The sequence below is a fragment of the Plasmopara halstedii genome, assembly GCF_900000015.1.
Source record: "Plasmopara halstedii genome assembly, contig: Scaffold_430, whole genome shotgun sequence".
NCBI classification, from domain to species: domain Eukaryota; phylum Oomycota; class Peronosporomycetes; order Peronosporales; family Peronosporaceae; genus Plasmopara; species Plasmopara halstedii.
Genome location: NW_020187350.1, coordinates 998,512 through 1,010,760, shown reverse-complemented (window position 1 = coordinate 1,010,760; position 12,249 = coordinate 998,512). Strand labels below are relative to the sequence as shown.

General features: G+C 43.6%; 2 protein-coding genes across 2 annotated transcripts; both read left to right on the top strand.

Annotated features, from left to right (window-relative positions):
• Nucleotides 1-4,893: 4,893 nt before the first annotated feature.
• PHALS_09777 (agc mast mast protein kinase) lies at nucleotides 4,894-7,964 on the top strand (the record flags this gene model as incomplete). The annotated part of the gene is made up of 6 exons (XM_024725093.1): nucleotides 4,894-6,255; nucleotides 6,329-6,414; nucleotides 6,497-6,581; nucleotides 6,646-6,716; nucleotides 6,796-6,844; nucleotides 6,903-7,964. The coding sequence occupies 6 exons, from the start codon at nucleotides 4,894-4,896 to the stop codon at nucleotides 7,962-7,964; spliced, it is 2,715 nt and encodes a 904-aa protein (XP_024575904.1).
• Nucleotides 7,965-8,605: 641 nt separating this feature from the next.
• On the top strand, nucleotides 8,606-9,764 carry PHALS_09776 (efg1p_yarli ame: full=rrna-processing protein efg1; the record flags this gene model as incomplete). The annotated part of the gene is made up of 6 exons (XM_024725091.1): nucleotides 8,606-8,621; nucleotides 8,697-8,806; nucleotides 8,875-8,934; nucleotides 9,003-9,059; nucleotides 9,143-9,208; nucleotides 9,288-9,764. The coding sequence occupies 6 exons, from the start codon at nucleotides 8,606-8,608 to the stop codon at nucleotides 9,762-9,764; spliced, it is 786 nt and encodes a 261-aa protein (XP_024575903.1).
• Between the last annotated feature and the right edge of the window lie 2,485 nt (nucleotides 9,765-12,249).

Sequence of the window (12,249 nt, the reverse complement as noted above, 5' to 3'; positions counted from 1 at the left end):
TGCAAGACGCCAGGCGTCGACCCTGATCCAGGGTGTGTCTACCGTAGACGATGGTGCACATTTATACACCCTCGTCAGCGGTATGACGGGGGAGGAAGATGGCGACGTTCGTCTCGAGGCTATTCCTGCAGTAGACGCTCTTCTTGAGCTGGACGAGAAGTGCCTTGAAGGCAGACAATTTGGCCGAAGCGGTCATTGTACGACCGAACGAAGAGATAAACTCGCCATCGCTTCTGGGTGAAGCTGTAGTGGAAGACACCAAGAGAGTGCTGTGTGCACGTAGTGGATCGTCGATCCTATGGAATCCCTTGGATCCGTACAATCCTTTGGAAAATGAATTTCAAGACGTCGTCTCCAAAGACCCACCGTCAATTCTACCTCCGAACCGAGGTGTGCGTCATGAGATCGACCTGGTTTGGGGAACCATATACTGCGTAACACGTCAATAGCCCCAGCCCAAGAAGCAATGAGAAGTCATTAACGCCATTTTCCGTGCGAAGCACGACGCAGAAATGGTACGTGAGAGCAGGTCTCCCCATTCGACACCCACGATTTGTGTTCGAAAGCCGAGTCATTCATGCTTACAACGAGCTCAACGCTGCCATTAATCTGGCACAGACGCCGATTCCTAGAGAGGATGTTTTTCAGACCAATATGGTGGGATGTACGACGTACAGTGCTCTCGACATGGTCGATGTATATTACCAATTGCTCGTGAGAACGAGTGACATTCCGCTGACAGCGGCGAGCACTCCGAGAAGTCGCCCTGCGAATAGCTTCGAGCCGCTGCTTCTGTGCCTCGTCGTGGCGATCGCTAAAGACAACAGCTCTCCCGAGAGTCGAGAGTTCGGGAAACAGAGACGGCATCCGCAAAGCTCGAGCATGGTTCACGTCGCGCCGCTGAGCACCTCGCCCCCTTCTTCTTCCTATCAAAGGAAAGAAGTATCCGACTCGTAGTCGGTGTTCTCTGAATCCTCGACGACTGAATCCATCACCCGTTACGGGCGCGGTGCGCGATCGGGAGTCGACATCGTGTCTGTATTATTGTTCATGCGACCCTGTCGCTCATAATGCGCTGCGCGGTACTCGGTTGCCGAGAGCTTGGGTTGCAGTTTTTTTGAAGCCTCCGACGTTTCGTCCGGAGTTCACCGCGTGCAGTAGACGAAGAAGGGCTCTGCTCGCGGGCGTTCTCGAAACTGGATGTCTTCCGTGTCCCTGACACAGGGCTCATTGACCAGAGAATTCGTGAAGAAGGTCCTGATGATGTTAAGGTGTCTTAGACATGCGAGCCTCGCTCAAGGCGACAACTGTAGGCGTTCACAATCTTGGTGGGGAAGAATGTAACGGGGTCTCACATGCCCTGGTATGACGATACTGGGTGACAAAAGATGGTGTGATCACACAATAGTGAGGCTACACTCAAACAAGAAGTCAGTAGGTTCCTGGAACAGCCAGCAGCTATACATTTAATAAGTTTTTCCTATCTATATAGGAAAGCCTATAAATTTAAGCTTAAGTGGATTTGCAGCAAATAGAACCAAGAAATACAGTTACTGTTTTAAATGGAAGAAGAGATTAGTCTATGCCAAGGTTGGCATAACTCTTAGAATAAGTGGCTTGCTATCCGTTGCACTCGTCCTGGTTCTAAATATAGAACAAAGGTCCCTAAACCAAGCTCCCTCTATGATAAAGAGCTACGGTGGCCCTGCTGCACATATAGGTTACAGGCACTGCATGTATAGGTAGATTAAGCGTGTATAGTGGAGTGTTTGTTATCTACTACAATTTTATGTATTTTTTTCTACATAAGGCCTTGGCATGCTCAGCATCAGTCAAATCTACCATTTTGACGCGCACGTAAAGCTATCGCCTCTTGCACTCTTAACGGACCTTGCAGTGCAAATTTTCTGTTTCAGAATTAGTGCGACATTCATCGCTTCCTCAACAGCTGTAAGGTAGTGGCAAAAGTATATGTGTAGGTCTCACCTGTCTTACATCTACTTGAAAAATGGTAGCGATGTTCTGAAGCCATTGGGTTACAGATATCATAGATCTGTCCACAATGTCGTTTTGCTTAGCGGTGGCCACGATCTTGATCGCATATGATATTTCAAATAAGGCACTGCGAACAAGAGCGACCACTACTCCCATAATTTGAATAACTCTCCAACAAAGATATTGCGCAGAGTGTCTATTCTCGCGCGCGGCCTTCTAGCCTATGTCAGCAAGATTGACACGCTGAAGCTTTCGTCGGTGCATGGCCGTATTCATCTTTATCTTCACGGCTCTTATGAGTAAATTTCCCCCCTGCCTTTGAAGAGCTAAACACACAGCACAAGTAAACTGTTGGTATAACCCGAGTTTTACTCCTACGGACGTCTCTATGAGGTGTACGGGAGATCTCACAAGTGAATTCTTATTGGTGCTAAGTGCTTCTAGGCGTCAGATTGCAGCCTCTACTCCTTGGGCCACCAAATGTGCTATCTGATCCAAGTTTACTTCCAACATGAGCTTATTCATAATAATTATTGCTTGAAGGGCAGATACCTGACAAGCTTGCACTCCATCGTTACCAAGAATAAAACCTTATTCATGCCCCTCGTAGAACTGACGACAAGTGCTATTATATGCAACAGAGCTGCTGTGCACCCCACACGGAGAATATTTGACTCTACGAGTCCGCTTTATTTAAATTACACCAAACTGCTCTGTCCGCTCTATTCAGAAGCGGGACCGAGAGCTTATCATGAACTTGGTACTAGTTGCTCTATACTTATCGAAGTACATCAATTTAGAATAAGTTTGACAAATAATTCATGCCTTATTAAGCATCACAGCAGACTTAACCTAGCATCGGAAGCTGGTAGGAAAAAGGGAATGTGAGGTTCACAGCGTGATAGCGCAATAGTCTGCGCAGGGATTTGAACTCTTAACTTAATTGTAGAGCCACCATGCACAAGCCCTACGTTTTGGCCCCGACGGAAATAAGTCTTTGATCTCTAGCGTGTTCCACGTAAGATGTAGGGTAATGTCTTTGCTGGCTTTTAATGTATAGCTAGCTAACATAGTATAGCCAACTATCTTCCTTAAAAGTTATAGCATTCGGTGTGGTGTTGAAATCTTTAAATTTAGAATTCGAGGTCACATCGATACTTATGATACATCGCACCGATATGAGTATTCAGACTGCGTTAAATTGCTGTTGTAGTCGATAGGGTGAAAATCAGACTTCGTCCTTGAAGCCAAACACTAGGAACAGCCATTTGTACCCAAAACTGTTAGTCACCTTTGAAATCCTCGGAAAAATTGTATTTGACACTTCTTTTTCATCCAAAAATGAGATAAGCTTTCATGAACCGAGTGTCCGGCCCACCTTAGACGCTCCATGATTCGACCGTGCAACCGAGTGTTTCGATGAGATAAAATGATGAATTGAAAGATTTATTGCATGCAATAGCATCATCTCAACCTTATTCATGACTAGCAGATTGTTGTAAAACATTTTTACATCCGTCCATATTGATGCCTTGACAAATGTCAGTGTTTCTTGCCAACGATAGCTAATAATCTCACAATGGTCGGAATTTTGATCATTCAAAACAACATCCAACTCTTATGTCATGCTTACTATTGAGTGTACAGTGGACGTCATTATATGCATCAGTGATTACGATAACACTGGTCATGAATTGTCACGACATGATGAAGCTTGCGGCTGAGACAACGCATTCCCCGCTTAACCTTCGGAAATTGGGTCCATGTAATAAAAATAGGTGAAACTGCAATTTGATATGTGAATTTTGGTGCGATAGTTTCGCGTGCAGCTTTCGGGAGTTTTCGAGGGCCGGTTACCAATACTAAATGTTAAAATAAAGTGAGATTTATGATCCAGAACCGCCATATATAATGCAGCAATAAACATAGTCATAATAAAGCTGAACGCTCGCACTATGTAGATAAAGTCTCGTGGATGATGCAGACCCAGTGTTTTTATTGTCTCCAACGAAACAACGGTCTTTGAATTAAATACGAAATCTAATATAAAATCGAACCTGGCCCTCAGCACAAGCTTCAAATTGCTTATGCTAACATGATGTGTTTCATCGCCTTTGGAAAACGATTCGCAAAGTCGAGCTTATCTGGATTGCGAGGTAGTTAGCCCCACAAATGTTATGTTTTGTGTGGTCATTTGCAGGCTATAAATGAAGCTCAATTGTCGGATTGACGTGTTACTCACGATTCCATTTTGAGCGTCATGACACTATAAATCTCTTGGAAACCTTGTGACCACAAAGTCATTTTCAGCGAAATCATTTCTTAAATGTTTACGACGCTTCAGCTTCGCAACACAACTGTCTAGCAAGCACACTATATGTTGAAATTCTTTTAGCTGACGGACCCAGCGAAACTCTGAATTTCGACGTCTGCACCCTTGTTTAATGAACGGCATAAGCTTGGATTGTTTTTTAGCTGACTTACAAACATAATATTGTATGCTCTTACTTACATGCTCAATATATCTCCACATCCGGTCATTGCGTCAGTGCATACCGTATATCAAAATACTATAAAGAAATCATATCGTTATCGAACAGTTATCTTTTCATTTATCTCGTCTTGAATCAAAAATAATGGAGTCATAGCTACCTCGTTCTAAACGTTATCCAGAACCAATGGAGCGTTTCACAATGGCACTCTCCATTCAGCAGCGTTTTTCAAATGAAACGCACAAGAGTGTGCGGAGCGACGCACATTTCTCGTCCAACCGCCCCATGAACTCTTTTTTTTCTACAAAATCCTATTTTCCGAAACAAAAATCGTATCAGGAAGAGACGCCGAAGTTGTGCGTTTCACCGACGCCTCGACCTCTTGCTACCACTTCAGTATTTCCTCATGGCGGGGCGGCCGCAACAGCTTGCATTGGCTCGTGTGGCTGACCTGGACCTTCCCTCAGACGGTGGCAAACGTCGTCCGAGTGCTAGCAGCACTAGCAGTAGCGAATTAGAGCGTCTTCACGATGAATTGCAGCTTGAGATTAAGCCGCAGCGTCTACAACGTCAGTATACGCTAACTGTTCCACCGTATAGTGCGGATGGAGATCGATTCTCACATTCTGGAATCCTTGATGCTACTTCAGACGTATTAAATGATGTATTAAGTCGGTGGGAGAAAAATCAGGTCAAATGGCGTCGCGCTACCTCGAGTGATGAGAATCAGGAAGCTTGGACTGATAATGATGGTGGAAACGATAGTGAAGGTTTGGTTGAGAAGGTTCAAAATTGTGATACTTTTGACGTGACATTCGGAGAAGGATTTCTTGGTCTGGAATTTGTTCTTGATGCTCGAAAGAACAAAGTTGTGGTCAAAAATGTTCATCTGGAGAAGTGGACAATGGTGGCTTTGAATCTTTCGCCTGATGTCTCAATCACGAAGGGGTTATGGATCGATGCAGTGAATGGACGAAGCGTGAGCACAACGACGCCTGAAGACGTGTTAGATATGCTTCAATTCAGTCGACGACCCATGACTTTGACGTTTCGACGAGCCCGTAAGTCGGTGATTGTGTGTAAACTCTGTGAAATGAGTGTGGAAGCCAGTTCATTGGAGGAACATGCAAATTATTGTGTGCTTTCGAAAAGGGTGGAACTTGAAGCGGATGGGATTAATAATTCATTGATGAAACTCACAGCGTCGATTAATGCCATGCTCGCTGAAGAGGCGACAACGATCATAATGGAGCAAGAACTGCATCTTTACCACACACTTCGTGTGGTGGCAATCCAAGCATCAACATGTGATGTCACGAGTGTGGACGCCTTTGCACTCTGTGCGCGGTTAGTAAAAATTGTTGATCGATTACGACAGCAGGACATTGAACTGTCAACTTATGCTGGTGAGTATGGAGGACATGTAGCCAGCTACTGCACAAAATTGCGTGATTTGATCCATGCTAAAATGAGCAAAGTGCGAGCATCCCACAAAGTGATGTTCCAACAAGCTCCAATCGAGGAGGTACGGACACCGTTGAAGCGCACAAAATCACTTGAAAATATTGATAACAGCGACGAATTGCGCGGGTCTCGACGGTCGAGCTTCAAATCGGCCTCATGTCGTGTTTCGATTCGCGACTTTCATATTGTTAAACCAATTTCAAAGGGGGCTTTCGGCAAAGTGTATTTAGCACGAAAAAAGACAACAGGTGATCAATATGCAATCAAAGTGCTTGCGAAACAGCACTTACTACGAAAAAAGCAGGTAACACAGCTTATTTGCATCTGCTGACTATATTCGCGCAGTTGGACTCAGAAAATGCTTTTGGTGTCTACAGATTCAGCAAATTGAGACGGAAAGAAATATTTTGGCTAGTGTAGTGAGCCCTTTCGTTGTCAAGTTGTTTTGGACGTTTCAAAACAAGTAAGAGCTCACATTTGATATAAACACTTTTTAATTTGGCTAATGTATGAGCTACTTATGCGAATTGTAATGTTCTTACCAGGCGAAACCTCTTTTTGGTAATGGAGTATCTTCCAGGAGGTGATTTTATGTCCTTATTAGAGTGTATTGTTCAACTCGAAGAACAGGTAGAGATGATCCAGCCAATACCTTTTCGATTTTTGTTTGATATCGTTGCGAACATCTGGGTAGGTGGCGTGCGTCTACATTGCTGAAATTGCAATTGCACTTAACCACTTGCATTCCAAAGGATGTGTTCACAGGTTTGAGACTGCGCTTTGCTTATTTTCTTTTCTTTGACTCACTCTTCTTGCTGCTATTGCGTGGCGCTCATACACATAGGGACCTAAAACCCGACAACATTCTGCTCTCTTCCTCCGGCCATATCAAGGTTTGCTGAATTCATTATTCATTGTTGGCTTCATTGTGCTAACGTTTACTCTCGTTAGCTTACCGACTTTGGCTTATCTGAAGAAGCTGTGGCGATCAGTGATACAGATTCTGAACCTGACGATGACTACATGGTCTCAGATGCTGATAATGTTAAAATTGCTTCAGTAGATGAGACACTCGTAGCGCTTGAATACGATCGCCCGCAGCGTACAATATCATCTAAGAAGAAAAAATCCGCGTACCACACGTATGGACGATGTGGGACGCCAGACTATTTAGCGCCCGAAATTATCCTCGGCGTTCCTCATGGACCACCTGTGGATTATTGGGCTCTGGGTATTATTTTATACGAAATGCTGGTGGGGTTTCCTCCTTTTAATGATGACACTGTGGATGCAATTTTCAATAACATAATTGAGCGGCAAATTTTGTGGCCGGATGGAGAAAAGTGCCTTTCGGCCGAAGCGATGGATTTGATAGATAAGCTGCTTGATCCGGATCCAGCAACTCGTATGAGCTGGGATGGAATCAAGCTTCATCCCTTTTTCAATGGGATTAATTGGGACACAATTTTGGAATCTGTACCTCCATTCGTACCGACGCTCGAGGGACCAAATGATACGAGCTACTTTAATAATCGCAACCTTACAGACATTTTTATCGACGATGACGACTTTGACGATGCTTCCCCCTCTGCAAGTAATTGCGTGGATAATCTTGACTTTGGTACTGAAAGTGATCAACAAAATTACAGAATGATTGACGGCAACGATACTGACAATCACGACTTCGAAAATAATGCTTTAAGCAAAACTGCAGCTGCTGACTCAACGTGGGGCATTCCAGAGACTTTGGATGTTCATGGTGGATTGGGCAACTGTCGTGAAAAGTCCATAGGCGATGGAGCTTTAAATATGGAAGACAATAACAGCCACTTTCGGTTTCCTAGTGGCATGTATGGTAGCCCCGATGAGTCAAATCTCGCTGATGCCTTCAAATCTTTTAGCTTTACAAACATGAATGCCTTAGCTGCTGCGTCGCAGGCAGAAGCTGGAATACTCACTGATACAGAGAAACAACATGTAGGAGCACCGTCCGGTCCATCAATCTTGATTTAGCATTAAACTAGTCTTGTCCTCGTAGATCGTCAGAGTGAATAATAAAATATTGATCCTCGTGCGTTATTCTGGGCGTTTCAAGTAGGCAGATTAGGCTTGAGTGCCTAATGTATCGAGGTCTTCTCAATAGTCGACTGTTACTTTGCGTAATGTATCGTAGTGCTAAAGTATCAGATCAGTCTTCCATATTTAAAGTTGGGTCTAACGCATGAGCACTTAATGTATTTCAGATATATTGAATATTGCTTCACGTGATCGCTAATTTCTCGTACACTAGGACGAGAGTATCACGTGACTCGGTTTGTAACGAGTTTCTACCCAACATATCACCATTTGACGCAATAGAGAAAGGTGCGTGATGACAGTGAGAAATAAAAAAACACTCGATCAAATTTGAATTTAAGATACGCTTAAGGGAAGGCTGCTCGATCTGAAAGGTCCTTATGTTCAGCGGTGATCAAGGTGTGAAGCATGGAGCACCGCCAAAAAGAATCTAATGTTAAAAGCGGCATCGAATATCGGTCCTTTCAAAGTATGTGAGCTAATAATTAACCCCGATATAATAGGTGGATTTTTTGCACTATATTTCAAAAACCCAAAATTTCAAAACTAAGTCGCAGCCAACAACTTAGCATTGCGCGATGGCTCCGACGGCCGGTAAGACTTACCGCATGTGTTCTAGGTTGTCTATGTCAATCACACTGATATCACTCATTAAATTTACTCTTTAAGGTACCCGTCTTCGTTATAAAAATGCACGCTCTAAGAAGCCCCAGCAGGCCAAAAAACTTCCGTCGCTCAAGAATCGCATTCGAGGCATAGAGCGCTTTCTAAGTCGTGGGGTACGCTGTTTCAATAGCGCTGATCTATACAAAACAATTGCATACTTTGACTGACATATGACATATAGGGCCTTAATGATGCAACTAGGAGAGAGAAGAAGGCTGAGCTGGAACAGCTTCGTGAAGAGGTAAATGCTTTAAATGCTGCGATCATACATTTGATGGGTGATACAAATGAGTAATATTGTGCACGTAGCAAGCGATTAAAGATAAACTTGCTGTGGAAAAGAAAAATGCTGAAAAATATAAAAAAGTAAGTGGGCAGAGCAGTCATTGCCGCTCTTACAGTTGCAAAAGATTTTCTGATGCAGAACATGAGTTTTGATTGTGTATAAGTCACGTTTCTTTGAGCGCGTGAAGGTCATGCGCAAGTTGCGACAGGCGAAACATGGCATTGAGCAGGTCAAGAGTCCCAAAAAAGTTATTGCTGCAGTATCGATCAGTTCTATTCACAAATTGTTATCCATCGCTTGATTTGCAGGCAAGTGATGACGCCGAACGTGTCGAGTACGAAAAGAAATTTAAGGCGTATCAAGAAGAGATGATGTATATCTACTACTATCCGAAATCTGAGCCATATCTGTCATTGTTCCCGTCTGCGCCTCACTCAATGGCGAACCAAAACCGTCAGAACGAACTTCGCGCCGAGGCCGTTTCTCGTTTTGCTAGAGAACAGCCGGTTGACGCGTTCAACCAATTTTGTTTAAATGGTGGTAAATCCAAGGAATTACGCTCTTCGTCCGGAACGAGGTCGGCTATTGAGCTGCTGCTAAAAAAACCTACAAAAGAGCAGGTAAAGAAGCAGAAAAAAATGCGCAATAAACGTGACAAGTTGGGAGACAAATCGAAACATACACCAGTGCTAGTTGACCAAGATGATGACGACGATGTGCTCAATTTATCAGAGACGAGTGATACAAAAGTTGTGGTCCAGGAAGAAGACGATTTTTTCTTATAAGTACAGACATAAAACACAGATATGCTAGTTGACTCAATGTGCTTTTAGTTACGTTTACAATACCATACTGAATACATTATTTGGTCCTCTAGTCAATTTCGTACATTTATTTGGCTATCCTTCGCTCAAACTGAGCCAAATAATACATGAGGTCTTTGCTTATATTTTCTTCCCTCCAGAGTTTGGACAGAGGCATGTTTCGCCGCTCAAGAAAAGTTATATAAGAGTTTCTTTTTGGAATGTCGAAAGACTAACTCCTCTAATGCTCTTGCTAATCCAATGTCATCGCAAACAAACTGGTTGTGGGCGAACGATCCGAACAGATTATCTTGAATACTTGAGCCGATCATGTCAGCTTTCGATCCGCTCGATGATACGCTGCTCTATTTAGTAATAACATTCTTGTCTTCATGTTCTTAAATAGCCAAGAAAGATACATTCGCACCACCACAAGACTTTGGCATATTTTGCTATCTACCATGTAAACAAATATGCGCGGCATCGAGAGAAAGATCCATAGCGCCTCCGTCATTTTCTAAGAAGCATTAGCTACATAATCTGAACAGCGTTGACATCGCGCAAAGATGATAAAACTCATCTATGTTTTTTTCTGAGAATTTCCACTGAATTGCATTGCAAAATTACATTTACGTTTGGTGCAATCAAAAGGCCAAAAATCGGTGGATGAGTCAAAGTGCGCTTGTGACATGGGCTACTCAGAAGTTTGGCATTGAACTCACTTAATCTGCTATTCGCAGCATTCTCAAAAAGAGTCGCGAGCTCGAGATCATGACAGATTCGGCCAAACGGCCCGGCATTGCCATCACTCGCAGCCTTGGCAACATGGGTGCCTCAATACCAGACAAGGAGTGAAGATCTCAACAAAACCAAAGCAAAAGTCTTTGCTGACCGACTTGGCTTGCACGAGGATGCAAGCAAATATTCCAATGGGACTGCTTCATGAGCTTTATTGTGCATTCAATGTCGCAGCCGCGGCTGCTTGTCAAGCTTGCCACTGGTGTGAGTACACGCAAAAAGCTAATGACGACTTTCTGCAACGAATTTCTTCGCATGACTATTCGAGGCGCGAGTGAACGGAGGTCTTGCAACATTTCTTGCGATGCAACGCTTTCAGGAGAGGAACGAGCTGCGTTGCATCAGAATCCATGTGCAGCAGATCAGGTAGTAATCGATGCTGCCCTTCCAGCGCTTGTAGCAGTCATTGCTCGGTATGAGTCGGAGGATTTGTTCAGTATGAATGAGACTGGAATAATAATAGCACCGTACTCTTCGTAGGAGTTCTCCAAGTGATGTTCTAATAGGATTCATGGTTCCAGAAAAGACCTTTGCACAATAGCAGATTGAGTGGCGTAGACAAGACAAAGTATATTTGTTTGCATATGATCATGGTCTTTTGAATGAAAAGGTTGACTAAACGATCATTCTCCCTTCTGCATCATAGAACTGCATCACTATTGCCTTTTCTGCCAACGCAGATGGGTCAAAGAAGCCATTGTTCATTGGAAAGGCCAATTTGACTCGCTGTTTCAATCTTAAGACAGAAGATCAACTGGGCTTCTAATATCGCAGGGATTAGAAAGCACGGATGATTGGTGCACTCTTTCAGAAGTGGTTGAAAAGGCTTGCCAACGACGTGAAGGTACAATATGTAATCGCTTCATATGTGTTCTCAACCATTTCAATCACTGTTATTCTAGGGCAAAAATAAGAGGATCCTTCTTTACAAGTCGATAATTGCAAGGTGAATTGGTCTTCCTTCCTCCAAACTGCACGTCTAAGATCCAGTCCAAGGTTGCTGGGATAATATCTGCATTCAAGCGACATTACAGACGTTAACATCTTCAAAATGCTGTTGATCGTGACGATCAAGGTGATAGCAACATTTATATTATTGATTAGCTAACCACAATGAAATGGAGCAAAGCAGCTAGGGAGGAGTTAGTAGCTACCGTGGCCAATTGTTTTCGCCACAGTGGTCTCTCTGCAGGGTCTCTTCAAATATCGGCGCCTAATATCGAGGAGCAATACATTGAAATCAGCTTTCCAGAGGCTCCCTCTAGATAATCCCACGGCTATTAAGAAGCTTTTGAGTTCAGTGATGGAGGTCGATCAATCTGGCGCTGAAAATCGACGAGATTATAGCCATGATTCGGGAGGCGGAAGATCAGGAGAATGACGATCAAGAAAACGAAGATGTAGAAAAGCAGATAGTCACGAGTCTGGAAAAGTCAGAGCGCCTAGCAATTACTGCTTTACTGCCGGATATGACGAATCCAACAGACAGAGTGGTACTAAGGCGCGTTCGAGAACTGCAGAAATCTCTCTAGACTTCTAGCGCTATTTTACCAGGCATGAGCTAGTATTCGGCTACATACATATAAGTTTGGTGTAACAAACTTTTATTAGTTGAAGGTATTGGACTTCTAACTAGCTCGATACGCTACCTATGCGCAAGAGTGCTGAT